The following is a 22,607-nucleotide window of genomic DNA, read 5'->3' on the forward strand; positions in this document are numbered from 1 at the left end:
TTCCGAAAAAAGACACGGACTGCACACGTAAATCGAAGAAGGCTGAAAGGAACTATTTGAGATTTTAAAACACATAATTAAGGGTTAAAACTCTAGATGACCTATCGAATCATTACATTTCCAACCAAACGACCCCTTACTATTTGGCAGGGAATTTAGCTCATATACTTACTTTTATAAGTTTCTAACTTTTCGTAAAAGCAATCGCGAGTAGATACAGTGTGTGTATTGGATTTACTTGCTACATTTTCCTAGAGATGGAGATGAAATAAAAGAGAAATTCCAAGAGCGAATGCACTGTGAAACGGACAGTGAGTTATAAAAGTCACATCAACATCAAACATATCAACCTCTTATCTCATTTTATCATCACTTGCGTCTTTTCTGTTAATGGCTTGCATCATATGCCAACACTAGATGAGCACTCCCACACCACTTGTTAATACACACAATAATAAAACAAAGAAAATTAGGACAAATCCTTTCAGGCAAGTATAAATATCAATGGTGTACGTGTATCTATCAGTAGTTCATTATCAACCAAGAAAAGTCCTCAGAAAAAGAAAAAAAAGAAATCTAGTGAGAGAGAAATAAAATAAAAAATGGTACAAGAGGAAATAACAAGAAAAGGTCCATGGACAGAACAAGAAGATCTTCAGCTAGTATTTTATGTGAAAATGTTTGGTGATCGCCGCTGGGATTTTCTGGCGAAAGTTTCAGGTTTGAAGGTTTTGGAGGGAGACAAAAATAAAAATAGGTATATAGGCTTAGCTAGTTTTGGTTAAAATATTGGCATAGTAAATTTAGTGCAAAAGGATCAAGTTTAATAACCCCTTCTTCTGCATTCCATTTCTTGTTCTTATTATTTATAGATTTGAAAAGAACTGGAAAGAGTTGCAGATTACGCTGGGTTAATTACTTGAATCCTGCTCTCAAACGTGGCAAGATGACCCCTCAAGAAGAGCACCTTGTTCTTCAACTCCACTCCAAATATGGAAATAGGTAATTAATTGTATTTTCAACTTAAATCATTTTCTCATATCAAGAATCCTTCCTACTGTCCTTTTATTTTCATACTATAATCTTAATTTTGCTCATGCAAATATAATCTGCTCAAATTTAGGTGTTTTGCTCAGAACATATATGTTTATTGACGGGTCAATTTAGGCATAACATCCAAGTTAGTCTGTCTAACGCCTGAACCGATTCGGACACCCTTTGTAACTCAAATTCAAAAGAAAACTAATCCAACTGTAGAAGGTCCAGATAATTGACCCACTTATCTTGATCCAAGCATCGTATAACTCACCTAATTGATCAATTGTTAATTATTCAATTGATCGTGTAACTCATCTAATTTTAATTCTCTTTGTTAGAGCTATTGCTCCTTTGATGTGACTCGAACCCACCATCTTGGAGTCGTAGGTGAAGGGTGGTGACCATACGAGCGACTCCTCTTGTCACCTAATTACCGCCCATTTAACACCCACTCTTTAAGTGCAGGTGGTCGAAAATTGCTGGGAAATTGCCGGGACGAACTGATAACGAAATCAAGAATTACTGGAGAACCCACATGAGGAAACAAGCTCAAGATGAGAGGAATAAGAATAAGGCTTCTATTTCTCCATCTTCATCCTTCTCCAACTCTTCGTCTTCCTCTGCCAACAGTCCTACCGTGGACTCCACGCCCGACAATGAACAAAACGAAAGAAATTCTAACGATGGGCTCGAGCACTTGCAATTAGCTGCTGGAGAAAATAAAGTACATGATCATGAATCAGGGGAGAAAAATATGATGGTCTATTCCTTAGATGAAATCTGGAAAGATGTGGAATCATCACAAGATACTGATCAAACGATGAATAAATTACCAGTTATGGCATCACCTCTATGGGATTATTGCCCAGATTCACTATGGATGACTGATTATTACTATGACAATCAAGATATCTCATTTTTCAAAGGCTAATCCTAATTAATCGGATTCGGAAAATATTTGTTTCTTGTAGAGTTACGTTGGTGTTAGTTTTTGTGAGATAAGAGTAATATTTAGCTCTCACTTGTATATAGTAACATCAGAAAGGCACTCTGTTATTGAATTGGTAGTGTTTGGAAGTTTGCTCTGTTTTAATCATCTGAGGCTTAGTTACTAGAGTGTGAGTCTGTTTCTGTGTGATTATTCGACAATCATCTTGTCAAAATCTAAAGGTTCATTAATTCCTTGTAAATTACAAGTATTTGAACGTTATTTAGCTTTTCTATGAGCAATTTACTCTTTTCTTGCAGTTGCATTTCAGTACACAAGATACCCGTCAAAATCTCTATGGTTTCAGAGTTAGTTTAGGGATGTTTAATTTCGGGAATTTGAGATCAAGCAGGGAATACTTAAAGCCATTGAATTCATGAAGAAACATAACTAATGATTAAATATGATCAATAAAATGATTAAACATATTGTTGGCTTTTCAAAAGATCAGTTTGTTGGTTGATTGAACTAATTTGCAATGATCTGAAAAGTTTTTAAAAACATTTCTTATCAAATGAACATATCACTTCGTTATCCAATGCCTGATCTCTTAATATTTAATTTTAAATACTCAGTCAAGCACTCAAGTTCTTATTAAATTTCTTCTGCTTTAGGGGATTTCATGAGGATGCAAAGTGTTTAGTTAAAGAACATATTCTAAGCAAAGAATTATACCCAAATCTTTCTTGCTCAATACTTTTACAGATTCCAAAAAGGGACTAGTTCGCGCAATAACACGTAGCTCCTTCACTGTATTACACAAATATATATATCAGACATCTAAGGTAAAATAATTTTTATTTTTATAGGTCGGCCAAATATGTATCACTCGACAATTATTTTAATGATAGGGATTAGGCGCATTAGCAAGTGGATTTTATTTTATCAGACATCAAGGGAGGGATAGCAAGTGGATTTTATTTTATTGTGATAGGGAAGCCTTTAACCAAATAGTAAATAATACTACTATTACAACGAAAAATATGATACGGTTACGAAATTGGGAAAATATTTGGGAATTCCTCTGGCTAATTGCTGAGAGTAGTCCTCGTTTTATAAGTTAATAAAAAACATTTATAACAATGGCGCAGCATAGTAGTGTAGAATAATTAAGTGGACCACTTACAACTTTTCCATATTTGATTGATGGAATTTAACACATTAAGACTTGAGTAGATCAGCATTTTCTTGTTCAGTAATAATACATTATAGAAATAAGGGTATATATAGGTTACAGTGTTTTACTTAATTTGACTTATTAACGTTAAACATCTTTATGTAGTAAAATATACGACTCTTGATTGTAAGTAAATTAATCAAATAACATACGCATCTTTGTTTGTTAAGTTTGTCATCTCGCTGACAATTTTGGTTAGTTCTATAATTTTTTAATTGACCAAATAAAAGCTTCAATTCAATCGATTCTTGACTTAACTGATAGAAATTCCAGCCTACTCTGTCAATTAAAAAAATTAATATAATACGCGAAGACAATGATAATAAACACTACAACTTAGACACTAATCTCCTTAGTGGCACGTATTTCATGTCTCACAACCAATTACTTTGTTTATGAATGTGAAAGAAAATATTCTTCTACTACTAAAAGGGAAGACAAATTATGAGACAAAAAAAGATCGATACATCATGACTTTGATTGGCAGATAAAGAAGAGGTAGTGTAATGCCTAGAAAAATGTATATTTCATAAAATGCAATATATAAGAAATGAAACAATTAACAAGTGGGAAAGATGGACCCCTACTAAATACTAATGGGTGCTCCAGGATCAATGCCATTACTATATCAGTCCTACTAAACACTAATGAGTCTTTGGACAAAAGGGTATGGTCAGGGCTGCCGCGGCTTAATTAAGGCCATTAGTTACTCCCTCGTTCCAACTTATTTGATTGGACACGAAGTTTAAGAAAAAATGAAGACTTTTGAAATTTGTGATCTTAAACAAGTCAAAAAAAGGCCAAGAATATTTGTGTGGTTATAAAAGCTTCTCATTAAGGGTAGAATTATAAATTTAAGCTAAATTGTTTCCAAATTTAGAAAGGGGTCATTCTTTTTTGGAACGGACCAAAAAGGAAATATGATCACATAAACTGGAACCGGGAAGTATAATACAAGAATTTTTGCACTAGCAGTGCAATTAAATTGGTTATAACATATTCTCTATTTTTTAGATTTGATACGAAGAGTTATCTATCTTTGAAGGTCAACTTAACCTGATATGGTAAAAGGATTTTACACTATCCTAACATAGAATTTTAATAGTTAGTAGACTATTACCTGCCTCAGGAGGTGTATAAATCGACATAAATCTCGAAAAAAGTTTAATAACGACTTTTAGTTTAAAAACTAAAATTGACACAGTAATTATATCTCCATATGTTTGTCAATAGCCTTTTCATTCAAAGGTGCTCTGTAACAAACTACGCTCTGGTTTTTCTGAAGAACCTTTTCCTCTCTTGATCTATCAAGGGTATGTTGTAATATTTTCTAACAAACCAGACCGGACTCTGTTTTTTTCTATTGATTTCTAAGATAATTTTGAAGTTAACCAACAAAGTATGAGCACATAGTCTATGTAGATTTTTGTCTTTTGTTTGACTACTTAAAAATCGTTGCCAACTTAATGAACGACGAGTATCTTCTAACAGCAGAAAATGGAACTTAATAGTAACTTCCTTGTCACTAAAATATTTACTAGAGTTAATCCCGTCACAAGAAAAACAAAATCTCATCAGAAAATCGCTAGAGATATACAATGTTTTTTCTCTTATGCAACTTTCTAACTCTTCTACTTTATTTGGTGTGCCTACTCTCACTGCTAAAAGACGGCCAAAAAGCGTCCAAGAAAACCGTTCGAAATTGGTGGAATCCAAGAAAAACTAATCGATTTCTGACCCACTTTAATTCGTCAAAAAATAATGGTCGCTAACATTTGGTGACCGTAGACTGTCGAAATTTCCGACCAAAGCCGATCGGTAATTTCAAAGCACCTTTGACCAAATAATCTCACACAAAACTAAAAATACCGACCGAATTCAGTCGGTATTCTAGAAAATAATTTTTAATTAATTTTTAAAGTAGCAATCGAAATCGGTCGGTATTATTTATTTTTAATTAATTTTAGTAATTATTTATTTTTAAAAAAATTGTACGTTTCCGACCAAATCAATCGGTATATTTTGATAAAATATATGAAATTTAAAATCAAAAATTCCATTTCGGTCGGTAATTTCAAAACCTAGAAAATATTTATTGCTGATACCGACCAAAGTCAGCCGGTAATTTTAAATTTCTAGGAATTTAATTTTAACATTTCTGACCGGCTTCGGTCGGTATGCAGTCGATTTTCTAGGTAAAAATTTGGCAGAATATAGTTGTTTTACAGCTTCACCACCTGCCAACAACCTGTAATGGCAGCATTACATTGTTAATATTCAACCACAACAACAACAACAATAACAATAATAATAAAAATAATAACTATCAAAACTATATTAACAATATTTATAAAGTTTCAAATATTCAAACAACTAAACGTTTCACAAGTTAGAATTTCAAACATCATTCAACGAGTATTTTGTACTACATCATCTTCATCTCCACTACTAGAAGCTTCATCGTCGGCATGGTTCGAATGATCACGACGAGAAGCATTAGCATATAGGAAGACTCATGAGACCGGATAATTGGAAAAGCACCACTAGCAAGAAGATTGGCCAGCTGACCTTGAAGGACATTAAATTGTTCACCCATCTTTTCTAGCTGACCTTGAAGGCTATCAAATTGTTTATCTCTCTTTTTCTCTAGCATTTGCCTCATCAAGCTCTGCTGACAACTTTGCAATCTTCTTCTCCATAGCCGAGAGAGTTGACCTATCAAGTACCTCGCCCTGGGCGGAAGTCCCTATACCTTGCAATCCAGCCATGTAGCGCCAAAATGATCTCTCTAGAAGGTCGTATGCTATATCCTTTTTAGGACTACCTCCAACCTCCAACCATATCTCATGCCCTTCTTCGTCTGAAGTGGAAGGAGGCTCGCCTTACTCATTCGGTGGCAATCTTTGACTGTACTCCTCCACAATAGTCTTGTAGCGACCCTTTACTTAGAAGATAGAAAATTATTAACTATAAAATATTACAAACATTAATTTTAAGTTATAGTAGTTATGAAACTTACATATGTAGTCTCCGCCCGGTCCACCCATCTACTTGGATCTATCAGTGCTTTCTTCTTCCGGGTGTGAGTCTTCATGAAGAACTCATCATGAGTCAGCTTCCTCCCATTTTTTTTTCTACAAATATAATAAAACATGTTAAATGAATTAAAATATATAAATATAGTTCGATAAAAATAGATTTAAATATTTTAAGGAATTACCAGTAGTTTTCTTGCAGTCCACATGCTCCTTGCACTTACACAGTGCAAGGAACCACCCTTCTCAGATGTTCGGTCCTTCTTTCCATGTTCACTCCTTTTCTCGAAATCCTCAGTGGCCCACTGCCTCAGTAGATTCTCCCATAAATGCGGTAGAACCCATGAATGCTTCTTGTTCTTCTTCCGAGCAGAACACAAAGAATCAGATAGTTTCTTACGGCATTTGAACTCAAAATTTACAAGAATGGCACTGTTATGCCGGTCCTCCCATGCACATTTAGTCTGCAAATGAAGTGTGCAATGTTAGATGAAAATATTATTAATATAATATTTAAATAGATAAGAATTGTATTAAAACCTTAAATTAGTTGAAAATTTACTCTACGAGCTCCGGTGAAAAATCACTCCAAGTCGCATAGGGTGCATCATACAACCGGTCAAGAGCTTCGGTGATTATATTTGTAGTCTGATGATTAGGTATGAACCTGCAACATATCAATTACATTAAATAAACAAGACTAGCTATTATAGTTCAGCAAAAATAAAGAAGTAATAAATAAATAAATCTTACCCATTGCCCTCAGGCCTGATGATCATCCTATGATAACGATCATACCGCACTGCATTTCGATCATGATCCTCCGGTGTATCTGAAGTGTGCGTAGAAGGGGAGGCATCTGGTTCAGCACTACTATCCCGAAGGTGAAGTCTAGAAATGCTAGGAGACGAACTCCGTGGAGAGGGAGACAGGGTCGCTGATGAAGATGGATACGATCTAGACCACTGCTGTAATCCAAACCACTGCTGCGATCCAGACCCTTGTTGCGATCCGGGTGGTTGTAATCTAGATGGATGTGATTCAGTTGGTGGTGAAGCAAATAGAGCAGATGACGGGCGTATCACCACATGGCCCTGTGACTGTTGACTCGGTATACCCATATAACTATATGCAGGATTATATGGAGGAAGCGGGGTATAGCCTTGTGGTGAAAAATGGTAAGAATACTGCTGCGAGGGCGAACGATAGTTAATCTGATGAGTACATGGATGTGGTGGAAAAGATGTGTGCCTAGAAGATTGTTGCCGGCCATCATCAGTGGAGGAATGCAAGTGTGGAGTGGAAGGAAGCGAGGGTGTAGCACTATCCTCATGATCAATATGCCTCTTATCCTTCCTAGACCTACCTTGACCCCTACCGGTCATCTGCATAAATTAAAGAAAATGTCAGAATTGAGAATATAAATGTATATAAGTTGAGAGCGCTTTAAAAAACTAACATGCTAGACGTCTTCGAAATATCCTTCCTCGTCCAAAAACTCTTCCTCTTCACTTATTTCATTTTCATCAGGTGATTCTTCGTCCTCATTTTCTATGGTTGTTATTTCCTCCATATCAACTTCTTATAATATGCGTTGAGGATGCTCCTAGTCATTTTCTAACTGATCGTCCACCATTTGGTTAACACTTGAGGTATCGTTTTGGTAAGCAACATCTAGCACATTCTCAACTTTCACCCTACAACAGGCTTAGTTTTGATTACAACCAACCAATCAGACTTATCCCTCCGCAATGGATATGGAGCATAATACACTTGCTTAACATTTTCTGTAATTATAAAAGGATCATAGCGATCATACTCTCTCTTTTTATTAACCTCAATTATGTTGTACTGCGAGTATACATTTGTACCTCTTCTAGGTGTTGGGTCAAACCACTTGCATCGAAAAAGTATGATCTTCTTATTTGTTTAACCTAAATATGATAATTCTAGAATCTCTTTGATCACACCATAATAATCATTTTCCCCATCCTAGTTGCCTTCACCACCTTTAACACACACCCCACTGTTATTGCTTTTTTTTTTTTTATATACTTGGAGCATTCCTCGGTGCGAAATTTGTAATCATTCACAAAATACTTAGACATAGTTGTAATCGTAGATGCAGGTCCCCAAGATATATCTTTCAAATATTGATTAGCAGCATTATTTAGATTATTGACCTACATGTATTGTTAAAAAAATAATAAAATCATTTGAAATCAAGAATTTCACTATTCCAAAGAATTTATTTTAAAATATAAAAACCTAAAACAAGTTGTCCAAAGACCTCATAAATCCTATTCTAATACATATATGTATTGTACTTGTCAATGGATAAACAACTTGCATCATAAATAATATTAAATATTATTGCATTCTTCTGCTGATATACAAAAGTATTCTATCACTGCGTGATTCTAAAATGTTTCGTTCCATTTTGTTAATAAATTTGATTCTCGTAACATTATTAATGAATTGGTTTGCAATATATTTATATAAATTTTTATTTTAAGGAGCTGATTAGCTAATTTTAACAATTATTTTTAGAACACGTTTTATAATATTTGACATAAGCTATTCGTGTAACGCATGAACATAGAGACTAATTTCTTAATATGTGTGAAAACAACCAAAACATCAATTAAAATGGACCAAAGGGAATACTATCTTTTTGTTTTTATAATTTTTGTGTACTTCCTAAAAAGTAATTTGATAATCTTATTCATAAGATTACACTTAAATTACTATTTATCTCTGATTAAACATTTCATGTAATTTACAAGTGATCAAGTGTGTATATTCACATGTGAGCAAGTATGTAAGCTGCACTTACACACTCTTTAAACCACGCCTCAAATGTAGAATATACAACATCATGGCCAAATTGACTCACGAAGTCACTGTGCAACACATTGAAAATTTTGTTAGTTGCATCAACCTAATTAAATAATATTCCATGTAAATTAATCTTACGCCAACACTTACTCAAGAAAGGGTTGAACTTTCGGACAATTTAGCAATACATGATTTGAAGCTGATTTGTACTCCATACTACTTAGGCCCATTTTTTATCGATCTTTAGAACATCGACCTGGTTGATTGAATATGGATATTGATCGTTATAATGGATCATTCTCAATCACGATGTTGTACCGAGTGGGCCTATTTCTAGCACATGGAACATGACTGTCGAAGTAGTAAGAACAAAAATGGGCAATTTTCTTGGGCTTGGGGTTGAACACCTTACCATTGTTCGCAGACTGTAAATGTAATTCAGGTCGCCTGCAATATTCTTGTAAGTCTAGTCTAGCCTTCGGATTATCTTTAGTCTAGACTAGCGGCCTCTAACTGTTCATAAAAATATTTTGCCTCTTCGTTAGGAACTTGTTCAATACTTTTATGGGGTTCAAACTCGAAGTGCATCCCAAAAGCATCCGCAACCATTTCATAGTATCTAGGATCTTGAACGCTATTTACCGCCGATCTACTACTTTCACCAACAACTACGTTATAAAATACACCATCACTACTATCAACCTCTCCATGACTAGTCCACATAAAATAATTATCCATAAACCCCTTTCTATAAAGATGAGTCGTAACATCCTCCGAACCCAAAAAAATTCAAACACTTGCACTTCGTACAAGAACATCTAATTATCCCTCCAATCCGAAACAGTTCAAGTAACATTACATGTCTAATAAATTTTTTAACCCCTTCTATAAATTTCTCCCTTAAAAATCGACGATTAGGATAATTTCTATTATACATCCAGCTACGATATTCCATCTACACATAGAACAAATAAATTACATACTATATTAATTGACTATTCAAATTAATTTATAAAATTAAGTCACATAATAAACTTTAGTTACAAAGTAGTTAATTTAAATAATTTGAGTGCATATTAGTTTTAAAGTTCTCATATATCCCTAAATAAATTTTTTTCAAATTCAATTAGACCATTAACAGGCAATATAATTGAAAGACTTGCAAGATAGCTAACACTAGCATTAATCGTAATTAGACTAACTCATTCAATTATAATTTATTAGTACATTCAATTATATTTTATTAACGCATTCAATTAGACTAATACAATTAGTTAACCCTAATTTTCTAAAGGCAACAAATACTAATAGAATAATATTAGTGTTCCATAAATTAATAAATCCTAAATTTCTAAAAGCAATAAACACTAATAGAACAATAAATTAAACCCTAAATTAATAAACTCTAAATTTCTAAAAGCAATAAATAAAAATAGAACAATAAATTAAACCCTAAATTTAAGAATTAAAGTAACTTTAAAAAAACTAGGTGACTAACCTTCAGGTGGTGGAAGTGTCACACCTCCTTTTTTCCCAAAGGGATAGAGGAGTTTTTTCAATTAAAATGACATTAATCGAAATGGAATTATTTATTTGATCAGAGTCGCCACTTGGAATAATTTATGGTGTCCCAAGTCACCACTTTATTTTAAATCCCAAATAGAGGGAATTGACTCTTATTCGTGGTCCGCGAACACAGGAGACCAGGTAAGGAATTTTGTTAACCCGGGAGAAGGTGTGAGGCACTCCCGAGTTCAGTAATTTTAGCACGGTCACTTAACAATTAATACTTGACCTAATTATCCGATTCATTACATGCTTAAAACCTTTTATGCGTTATTTTACCTTTTACCGCTTTTTAATTATTTGGAATTATTTTGAACAAGTCGCGATGTCGCGCACTTGTTATTTTTGTACATATTGCAAATCGCGCCACGTGAAATGCAATCGCGATTTATAACATGTTTATTTTTAATATTATTATTTGAAGTTATAGTCGAGTCACGTGAAACGCACACTCGAATTGGGGATTACGTCTTATGACTATGCCACGGGAACCGTACTAATAGTCATGATGTTTTATTATTAATCGCGCCTAAAGCAAGCTACGATGTTCATGAATTGTTCATTTCCTACGCTTGAGATTATTGTGAGGTCATAAATTATGGATATAACATTGTTGGAAAAGTCTAATTTTAAGTAATGGGATTATTTGTTAGCAAAGCTTTGGTATATGAAGAAAATGAATACTTCAAAAATAACAATTAATTGACACAAAGACAGATTTTAACAAGACAAGATAGTGGGCAAGGACTTAAAAGAAAGAAAGTTATATTTTTTAACTTAACACCACTCATGACCAAGCCTAGACAAAAGGAAACAGAATAAACATGGACAAAATGCGGACATACAAATATACATTTTAAACTTGATTATAAACAAAGAACACTTAAAAGTAATTAATTCATTTAACACTATGCTAAAGAGAAATCAGTAGTATCCATTTCATCCACTTAAAGAACTCCAATACATACAACAACAGTAGACTAAAAAGGGGAGATTAGAAAGGGACCTCAAGGATTCGACTCCTTAAATAATTTCCTTGGATCTGATTACGTCTTCGACCAGGAAACACCTTGGACAAGAGTTCAACGGAAACATAACCACGATGGAAAAATCAGATCGGCGACTTCTAAGAAACCTGACTCAGTAGCAAAACTAATAACTCCGGATATCCAAAAAATTCTACAATTTGGACGACGAACATGGATGGTTCATGTCTGTTTTTTCGGCTATCAAAGATTGATTTTTGGGGAATTTATGGAGTTTTCGAAGAACTAATAACTAGACCCAGATGATTTTGAACTCGACTTTTCAAGAACAACAGAATTTGAGCTTAAGTTGCTATCTCCATTCTATTCTGTCTTTCCCTCATTTGCCTCGTTTCCTCTCTACTGTTTTTTGCCCTTTTTCCTTTTCTTGTTTGTCCGTTTCTCTTGTGTGTGTTGAGTGTTATTGGGTTTAGAGAATGGGAGGGTGGTGGCAGAAGCTTTTTTGGAAAGGAGGGGGGGTCAGCCGTTCTAGCCTTAGGAATTAGGTTAGGTCCTTTTGTGTTATATTGGGGTGTTGGAATTAATAGTGGCCTTTGAGATGAAAGTAGATCAATGGCTATGATTAAGGGAGGGGTTTTATGGGTGAGAAAAGGGTTTGGACTAAAAGGAATTCGGAAGAATGAGTTTTTGTCTTGCTGGGCCACTAAAATTCCAAAATGAGCTCTCAGTTGGCTCAAATTCAATTCTTTCTTGTTGAACAAGAATAAAAATAAAGTTACTACTAAAATATACTAATTAATCTTAGTTAATAAGAATAAACTATTAAAGTGAATTATACATTAAAATGAAAATATTTTTGATATTTTTTAAATGTTATAAAAAGGTAGGGAAAACTATGTTAAAGTAATGGTAAAAATTAAAATATTATCATTATAAAATACTAATAAGCTTAAATAAATAAAAAAGATGTATAATAAGAGAAGAAATATTGAAAAACTATTTTTGTGTTTTTAAAATTATGTTCTAAAATTAAAATTAAAAGTTGACTGAAATCCTATAAAAATGAAAAATAAGTAAATATTTTTAAAATACTACTTTTAAATATTGCGCGGGTCAAAAATTACGTGCTTACGGGAAGCAGCGGCGGTTGAGCAGTGATGAGAAGGGAGGCAGGTGGTGGAAGCAGCGACGGCGGCGGAGCAGTGGTGGTGAGGAGAAAAAAGTGAAGCAGTGGCGGCGGACATGATGGGGATGATGGGGGGCTTTGATTTTGGGGGAGAATGGAGGTAGGAATAGATTTTGGGTGGGATTTGGGTGAAATCGCCTTAGGGTGGAGGATGGTGGAGGAGAGAATGAGAGATAGAGAAAATAAAGAAATGGGGAAGAAAGCCCGTCGCTGGGGCTCTAATTTACAGATTTCGGATAGACTTTGGTCGGAAAAGGTGATCTCTACATTTAAGTGAATATATGACCGTTTGACCACAAACTAAACGACCGAAATCGGTCGGTAATCTGATTTTTAATTTTTTTAAAAATTGTTTAATTAAAATAACCGACCGAAGTCGGTCTGTATTTAGTGAAATAGTCAAAATTAATTTTAATTAAGAATTATATATGTCCTATATATATATATATATATATATATATATATATATATATATACACACACATACATACATACATACATACATACATACATACACACACATATACACACGCACAAAAAAAATACCATTTGATTTTGTGTTTAAACATTGTAATAAAATAATTTATAATTAGATTTATATATAGCACTACATTTTAAGTTTTACCATAGCATTACATCAACGATACACTTTATTATCCATTTACTAAGACACTAAGTGTATCATAGCATGTTGGATACAATGACTATTTCAATTAAATTCGATCAATTACATATATAATGTTATCATCTGTGTGCTTTCGTATAAATTACACTTCATATCCGTATAAGTATAATAGATTATAATAGAGTATATGATTTTACTTCATTTATGATAATTTACACTTACATATATATGACAAACGTTGATGATTATTCTCAACTGTTCATTACATCGCTCGAATGCTTGATTGGTGAATAAATAAGAAAATAAATCTTGAAGTTTAAGTAACTAGGTACTCCGGTATAATGAGTGACTAGATACTCCAATATGTGTACAATAGATAGAGTCTTGAATGTTTTATTCTTGATCACCTTATTAGTACTTTGCTCAGATAATTCATCAGTGCATCTATTGAAAATTCAATTATATTCGATCAAAACTTACTATAACACATTTAAAAATAAAATGTATAGTTTTATAAGATGAATTTAAATTATTGTTATTTTCAATTTATTTATATTTAATAATATAAATTGTATATAACAATAATTTATATGTGTCAGACATAACAGTGTTTCTTTATTATGGGACCATTTTTTCTGACCTAAGGTGGTCGATATCTTTGTGTAAAATTTTTAATTTGACTTTTGCTACCAATTTAGATAGTTTCCGAGCAATTTCGGTCGGTTTTCTCGAAATCGAAATGACGTGGACGGGTTTTGCCAGATTTCTAGTAGTGTCCTACTGAAAGGCAATTTTTATCCAATTTTTTCGGGGGAGTAGCAAGTTGTTAATGTTAGTTTGTCTCTCGAAGCTTCCGCCTAGCTTCATACACTACATTCACCGAGTAGAATTGCTTCTTCAACTCCTTCTTGAACTGCTCCCACGTCTCAATCTTGCATAGTCCCTTCTCTATGTCAGCACACTTTCGACGCCACCATAACGCAGCAATCTCTGTGAGGTACAATACAACGATGTTGATCTTAGCCTCATCGTCCCTCACTCTACTGCGCTGGAAGTAGTTCTCCAAGTGCCAAAGGAAGTTCTCCACTTCGTGTGCATTACGAACACCTTTGAATACCGGCAGTTTGGGAGCCTCGATCTTGGCCTCCCTCGTCACAACAACATTACTGTCTGCCTCGGTCACGCCAGCATCGACACGCTCCTCGAGTGCCTTTATCTTAGCCTTCATGGTATCGATAGTGCTCACCGCCTCCATAAGTCTGCACTCCAAGGTAGTGATGGTTTGTCTTAGCTCCATCTCGGCCTGCGTGCACCCCTCCAAGTCATTTCGGATACTCTCAATCTCCTCAAGAGTGTGTCCCTCAAGAACGCTAAGGGTACCTTCTACCTTCCCCAAGAGTTGGCCAAAGATCTCGACAGTGTCCATCCCCTCGTTCACCTTCATCACCCACTCTTTACCGAGCTAGATGTCCTCTGGCAGGACCTCTACTTCATCCTCGCTCGCCACAGTGGCAGATGGTTCTTGGGATGTATGCCCCTCGTTTGGCACAATCTCGGGTGGCACCTCCTCACTCTTGTTGGTGGCATTCCTCTTTTTGTTACTACCACTCTTGCCAGCAGTATCCTGGATGACGTTGGCTTAGGTGTTGGCAGCGCTAATTTCTCCGTTGTTTGTCATTCCCTTAGTTGTAACCTTTGCTCTGATACCACGTTGTCATGTCCTTAGTCTTCAACTAAGTATACGTGCGGCACTTGACAATACGCTCACGATCTTGCATAACTTGCTCACGTTCTTGCTATACCAAGTCAGCCTTACTACACTAAAGATTGCTAAAGGAATGTTAGAACATAGGAGAATTGCCAAAGGAAGCTTTTTTATTAGAGAGAAGTTGATTGTTTTGCTTGTTGAGTTACAAATGAATGTCCCCTATTTATATTAATCACATAAGGGCTAGTGCGTAAATAATAATTGTTCTATAAGTCCTTCCATATTTACAAATAAGTACACCCTCTAGAATTTTCTACTTGACTAGAACATTCCAAGGCTTTCCAAAAGAGTCTTCCTACCAAGTCCATAAATATCTAGAGTTTTCCTAAGGAAATTCTCCATAGTTCTAGAATATTCCACCAAGAGCTAGTCCCTTATGTAACCCTTCCATATGGCAAAAATATATGTCAAATGACACCTACGTGGCATGATGATGTGGGGGGTCATGACACATATCTACTGATAGTTTATATAATAAACTTAATATTTGTTTGGCGTACCTGTTATAAAAAACTTATCTTCTTTGATTCCTTCGGTGCTCTTATATTACGTCTTTTTATTTGCTAACAAAAGATATCTTTTTCCTAACGTGGTTTAGTTTCACTTAGCTGGAAAATTATAATGCACAAATATATTAAATTTCTGAATCTCCTTGATTTGGTTTAGGTTGCAGTTTAAAAATTGTATGAAACGCAGTTTTTAATATACATATTTATGTGATTTTTAAAAAGAAATTATTCATTGAGATCAAATAACATACGCATCTTTGTTTGTTAAGTTTGTCATCTCACTGACAATTTTGGTTGGTTATCAATTACCAAATAAAGCTTTAATTGAATCGATTCTCTGACTTAACTGATAGAAATTCCAGCCTACTCAGTTCATTAAAAAAACAAAACTGTATACCCGATGACAAAGATAATAAACACACTACAACTAGTCACTAATCTCCTTAGTGGCACATATTTCATGTTTTACAACCAATTACTTTGTTTATGAATGTGAAAGAAAATATTCTTCTACTACTAAAAGGGAAGACAAATTATGAGACAAAATAGTTCGATATTACATATCATGGCTTTGATTGGCAGATAAGGAGAGATAGTATAATGCGTAGAAAAATGTATATTTCCTAAAATGCAATAAGAAATGGAGCACATCAATGAAACAATTATCAAGTGGGAAAGATGGCCCCTACTAAATACTACTGAATCTTCGGACACAATGAACTAGGAAAACAAGGGTCAGGGGCGGCTGCCACGACTTCCTATTAGGTAGGGCTGTCAAGTGGGTCGGTTCTGGGCCTAAACGGGTCAAGTGGGCCTGTCCAAACGGTCCCCGATCCTGGTCCCAAATTAAACGGGTCAAACGGTCCCGGGCTAAATGAGCTTTTTGTAGGGACCGGCCCGGGACCGGGACGGTTTGGTCCCGGGCGAAATGGTCCCGGCCCGCGGGCTAAGTAGGCCCAACATATATTTATAAAAAAAAATTTAAATAAATATTAGAGACAAAAGGATGTTAAAAAAAATATCTAAGGCAATGCTTTGTAAATTTTATTATAGAATTGTGACCTAAATTTTATTTAACATCCTAAATTTTAATATTCAATATTTAATATCGAATATAACTTTTATATATATATATATATATATATACTATACTATACGTACATCTTAAAAGGTATCATACTTTGGTCCTTTCATGTTACTACTAAAAAGTATATATATACTAAGTGTATAGTATATAAGCTATATAAGATGTACATATAGTGTATATATATATATATAAGATGTATATATATACATAGCCTTCAAAATCATACATTCTTTAGACAACTGTTCCTTTTCATTGTTTACATCCCCATATTCATCAATTAGTTCTAGAAGTAACTCTGATAACCTTTTTTAAGACAACAATTTAATTTTGTCTTTGAGATGAATTACACTTACCTCAGTTTCTTCATCAGATTCTCCAATGGCCATAAGAGCAATACACAATTTCAACTCACGAATATGTAAGAACGCAAAACACATCGAAACTACTTACAAAGCAAAGCATTAGTTAAAACAGCCACTTATGGGCATCACGTGAGTTCATAAACTTTTAGGCAATTCTATTTTCGAAATTATTTTTAAACAGTTGAGTCGAGATATATATACATCTTATATATATATATATATATATATATATATATATATATATAAAAGCTATATTCGATAAGCTATATATACATCTTATATACTATATATAAGATGTATATATAGTATAGTATATATATTAAATGTATATCGAATATATATAGTATATAAGATGTATATATAGTATATCGATATAAGATGTATATATATATATATATATATATATATATATATATATATATATATAGATGTATATATAGTATAGTATAATATATATATTAAATGTATAGAAAGTTTGGGGTTAAAACAAAGTTGAGAGGGTTAAATGACTATTTTATAAATAGCCAATGGCTTTTTTTTTTATTTTTAAATATAGCCGTTGGGTCCGTTTGGCCCGCTAAGGGACCGGTCCGGTCCCTGGCGGGCTAAATGGTCCCAGGCCTGACGGGCCCAAATTATAGGACCGGCCTAGGCCCACTAAAACCGGGCCAAACGGTCCTAGCACATTTAGCTCGTTTGGCCCGTTTGGCCCGCGATCCCGGACCGGTCCCGGGCCTGGACCGGCCCACTTGCCACCCTTACTATTAGGCCATTAGTTGCATGCGTTTAAGTTATATACTATTTCCTCTTTTGTAAATGTTTTCGTTTTTCGAGATTCAAACTATATAAATTTTAACCTAACATTTTAAAATGTAGTTTTCATCATATTGACCTGAAAAAAATTATAATTTATAATACTTTCGTATAGTTTTTGAATATTTAAATTTTAAATTTTGAATATTGAGTTAATCTAATCCAGTTTAGCTTTAAATTTCACTACTAAAAATCACCTGTTTACCGACGGACGTCCCTCGATAACAAGGCTTTACCAAAGGAAGTCCGTCGGTAAGTGGCAGGTAGGTAAATCCTTCCTCAGTAAAATAAACCGACAGAATCCCTCGGTAATTACCGATGGACCCCATCGGAAAGCCATCGGTACATTTCTGACAGTAGTTGGTCAAATAATTTTACTTACCGACGGATATCCGTTGGTATATTATAAAATAAAATAATATTAATAATATCAATATCGACGGATATCCATCGGTACATTAAAAATAATAATTTAATATTATCGACGGATACGATCGGTAAATTTAAAATTTTAATTTAGTAAGTACTTGGGGAGGGCCTCCCTCGGTATGGTGCAATGAGCACAGAGCCTATTAGACTTTTGTCTTTTGTTTGACTACTTAAAAATCGTTGCCAAGTTAATGAATGATGAGTTTTTAAGCAATTTTGAATGTTCTAACTGCAGAAAGTGGAACTTAATAATAACTTCCTTGGCACTCTAAACTATTTACTAGAGTTATCCCGTCAGAAAATCCCTGGAGATATACAATGTTTTTTCTCTCGTGCAATATTATTCTAACTTCTTTTACTTTATTTGGTGTGCCTACTCCTACGGTGGGGTAGCAAGTTGTTAATGTTAGTTTGTCTACAACAAAAAAATATAGCTAATCCAAGTAACCATATCAAAGAGAAGTCAAACTCCTGAACATTAAACACGACACTTGCATCTCTTGATTTTTCACGATTTTACAATTAAGAAAACCCAGAACTTTTACCATGTACTGAAACGAAAAACAAAGAGCGAACAGCAAAACAAACCACAACCTTGCAAACCATAGCTTAAATTAATTATATCCAACATTTGGTTTTAGAGAAAGAAAGGAGGAAATTGTTCCTTAGTAATCAGCGGTGGGGAGCTGCTCGTGAGTGTTGTCACCAATGAAAATAATTTCATAAACCAAAGCAGCAATGGCAGCACCAACAAATGGTCCGAGCCAGTAGACCCAGTGGCTGTTCCATGTCCAGCTAACCACTGCTGGACCAAATGACACAGCAGGATTCATTGATGCACCATCAAAGGCTCCACCAGCCAAAATGTTCGCACCTACAATGAAACCAATTGCAATTGGGGCAATAATTCCCAAATTGCCCCTCTTAGGATCAATTGCAGTTGCGTAAACGGTGTAAACAAGCCCGAAGGTCATCACTATCTCAAAAACAACTGCGTTCCATGGGGTAACTCCTGTCGAGAGTGCGAATGCTGATGTTTCCTGCGTTATTTTTAAGTAATTTCATCAGTAAAACTTTAGGAATAAACTCAGTACAAACACATATACTAGTGTAATTTTCTTTATTAATTAATTACCAATCCACCAGTAGCAAACTTGAGGAGCACGCAAGCGACGACAGATCCAAGCAATTGGGCAATCCAATACAAAACACTTCTGAAAAGGGTAATGTGACCTCCCACGAAAGCACCGAATGTAACCGCAGGATTTACGTGACCTCCAGAAATATTTGCTCCTACTGAAACTGCCACAAAAAGGGCAAAGGCATGGGCTATAGCCGCCGAAATCAATCCAGCAGGCGTGGCTGCTCCGCCATTTGTTAGTTTACCTGTGAAGAGTATCAATATTTTCAATAGTTATTATTACAGGTTCTAATACCCGTGATAGTGTAAAAATTCTTTACATGCTCATTTAATAGGCCTTGAATCATGGACTTACCGAAGGCCATGCCAGAGCCTTCACCGGCAAAAACAAAAATGAGCATTGAAATGAACTCAGCTAGTGCAGCCTTGAGAGCATCAGGCTGACTAGCCTCTGCTAAATTTCCGAGGGAAATTTTTGAAATCGGCATTATCTTTTCTTCTTAAAATTGTATGTTTTCTTTGAGGAAGAAGAAATTAAAAGCTCTATATTTGTGAGACTGTTTATTTCCTAGCAGCTATATGCCACTTCAATATATATAGTGGACTAAATAAGAGGAAAGCCTTGGGCTGGAAACCACCTGTCATTGTTCCTTAGGCGTGCCTCCAAATTGTTTGCATGCTGACACGTGGCATATAATGGAATCCTTTTTGTTGGAATTGGTTGATATAAGGGATTGAACTTTGAGGGGCCGTTTGGTTAAAAACTAAGTTGTACATGGATTATAATTTATGAATTAGTAATACACATATTATTTCTTGTTAAGTGTTTGGTTCATTTCACTAAATTAGATATGCAAGATACAAGTTAAAATATTTGTTTAATTTCTAAACTAAAAACTAATGAGTTTGCCATTATACCCTTGGATGCTTGATTTTCATAGGCTTCTAGAAAATAACCATGACAATTTTGTCCTTTTGATGCTTTATCTATGTAGAAATTAGACATGGATTATTTATTCCATGTTGATAGTGGTATAAAGTTATACCAAAATTGGTGTATAACTTTATACTAGGATTAACTTTACATGAATAGAAAAGTAAACCAAACAATGTATAATTATTACAACTCCTTTATAGTAGTATTAATACAATTTAATCAACTATATCAATTTATCTTTAGGTTATGAAATTATTTATCATTATAGGTCAATTTAATATGATGAAATAAAAAAATTATACACCATTAAATAAAAACATAAAGAAATCGAAAGAAGGAATGAGGTTATAAGGATATACAGCCGACCAAAATAAGGAAAATGATAATAGGGTCCATCAAAATGATTGTTGCTCGAACCGACCATTTAACCGACTGTGGAATCTATGATAGAGACAACCATGGTCAGCTATGGACTTAATGGTTAGTTGCATCAGTTAATCAAAAAATCCTTTTGTGCTTAATTACAGATTATTTTTTAGAGTTAAAGAAATTATGTTATATATATAATATATGAAGGATCCTTTTGTTATGGGTCTTTTACCTCTCCAAGTTTGGCTAGGTATAAATATGTGTAATCTTGATAATAAGCTTCTAAGATCAATCTGATTAAACCAAATATGACTTGTTATCAATTGAGTGACATGTATTTTATAATTTTACCCATAATAATGATAGTATTTCTAAAAATCTTGAAAATGATTTGGGGAATGAGTAGTTAATAATAAAGGTAAATAGAAAAAAAAGATTATATTTCTCTTGATTTAGTATAGTAGACAAATTAAAGTAAAAGTGAAGGGAGGGAGTACTCTAGTTCCAATCAATAAAGGACAGCCACAAGTTTAAGTTTCTTTAAAAAGGAGAGGGAAGGTGGTGGCTTGTAATTATGATGTGATAAACAAAGTTATTATGCTGTCTTTATCAATGATTTTAATTTTATATATGAACAGTCCAAGATGCTTTTCAATATGGATTAATCAAAAACTGAGGGCCAATGAGCTGTTAAGTGCAATTATAGTAGTGAGTAGGTACGTAATGGTGGACTTGGTGCTTTACCACTTGATAAAAGAAAAATGCTTTTTATGATTTAACAAACCAAAGCACCAATTACGCATTAATTTATCATCTCTTCTGATAATACTATACAGAAATTAAGTTTCCTGCCTTCTTTTTTCTAAATTATCTTCTACAATTTAAATTATTTTGGGCGGCTAAGCTAACAACTTTTCTGAATTTGTTCAAGAAATGCTGGACCTCCTTGTTTGTTTGGACACTCTAAAAAGAATATTAGCATTTTTTTAAGCTTTATTCAGCCATTTTGACAATCATTGAAATTTTCCAGTTTTCGTAAGAAGAACTAATGAAGAACCGTTTGTGAAAAGGTAAATGTAATGTTACTTTCGCCAAATATGTTTTCAGATTACACGAATGGCTTCTAATTTACCTTTTTAGTTTCATTTCAAAAAAAAAAAAAAAAATCATATTGGCAAGCATTTTCGTGGGAAAATATGTGAAGGTATTAGATACTATTGGGATGAAAAACCAGTTAGATGAAAGTGCTAAATCAATTAAACCTCCAGAATGAGTAGTAATACCACTTTAAAGACAGATAACCGATGCTACTCCACAAGCGCTTAAAAAAAATGGTACAAAATAACCCGTTACGATTTGAATAAAAGAAAATAACTCTACAATATCTTCTTTGTTACATTATCGATCCCCAATGCGTTAAGATAAATACCTCGTCATATAACTAAAACAATATTAGTATATAACTACCTACACGCCTTAGCTTCTAGTATGTAGTATGTTCTGACAATGGACTTGAGGAACTAGGATTTAAGATGGATAGAACTTTTTACGGATTAACATATCCAAAACCACGAGGGTTGATATCTCAGAAATCAGAACGAAGGATAATTAACTTCTTAAGACAGGTTCCAGTTCTGTAAACAAAAGAAGGATTTTGAACCTTAAACACCTTAATTCTTGGCCAATAAGCATGAAAAGTGTAAGTGCTGTATGGCATGTTTTTTCCTTGTAAAACCAAATCTCATGTAGATTC

At 34.1% G+C, this 22,607-nt stretch overlaps 2 protein-coding genes and 1 long non-coding RNA gene across 4 annotated transcripts; 1 reads left to right on the forward strand and 2 right to left on the reverse strand.

Moving 5' to 3' along the window:
• The first annotated feature begins 400 nt into the window (after nt 1–400).
• On the forward strand, nt 401–2,261 carry LOC104115621 (transcription factor MYB48-like). 2 transcript variants are annotated; one of them, XM_009626296.4, is made up of 3 exons: nt 495–720; nt 873–1,002; nt 1,504–2,261. In XM_009626296.4, exons 1-3 carry the CDS (start codon nt 603–605, stop codon nt 1,967–1,969), a joined length of 714 nt encoding a protein of 237 aa, XP_009624591.1. In that variant the 5' UTR covers nt 495–602; the 3' UTR covers nt 1,970–2,261. The 2 variants fall into 2 exon arrangements, 1 of the variants encoding a protein (XP_009624591.1); XR_011408711.1 differs by lacking the exon at nt 1,504–2,261 and having other exon boundaries at nt 401–757; nt 873–991.
• Nucleotides 2,262–5,505: 3,244 nt separating this feature from the next.
• On the reverse strand, nt 5,506–12,158 carry LOC104115622 (uncharacterized). Its single transcript, XR_011408712.1, has 6 exons — nt 11,649–12,158; nt 6,992–7,623; nt 6,779–6,905; nt 6,424–6,702; nt 6,223–6,337; nt 5,506–6,142 (listed from the first exon to the last, which is right to left on the reverse strand). It is a non-coding gene; the product is annotated as an uncharacterized lncRNA (long non-coding RNA).
• A 6,721-nt stretch (nt 12,159–18,879) lies between these two features.
• LOC104115623 (aquaporin TIP1-2) lies at nt 18,880–20,119 on the reverse strand. The gene is made up of 3 exons (XM_009626300.4): nt 19,904–20,119; nt 19,543–19,793; nt 18,880–19,447 (listed from the first exon to the last, which is right to left on the reverse strand). Exons 1-3 carry the CDS (start codon nt 20,034–20,036, stop codon nt 19,073–19,075), a joined length of 759 nt encoding a protein of 252 aa, XP_009624595.1. The 5' UTR covers nt 20,037–20,119; the 3' UTR covers nt 18,880–19,072.
• Nucleotides 20,120–22,607: the final 2,488 nt, after the last annotated feature.

This window comes from Nicotiana tomentosiformis, chromosome 6, assembly GCF_000390325.3.
Source record: "Nicotiana tomentosiformis chromosome 6, ASM39032v3, whole genome shotgun sequence".
NCBI lineage: Eukaryota > Viridiplantae > Streptophyta > Magnoliopsida > Solanales > Solanaceae > Nicotiana > Nicotiana tomentosiformis.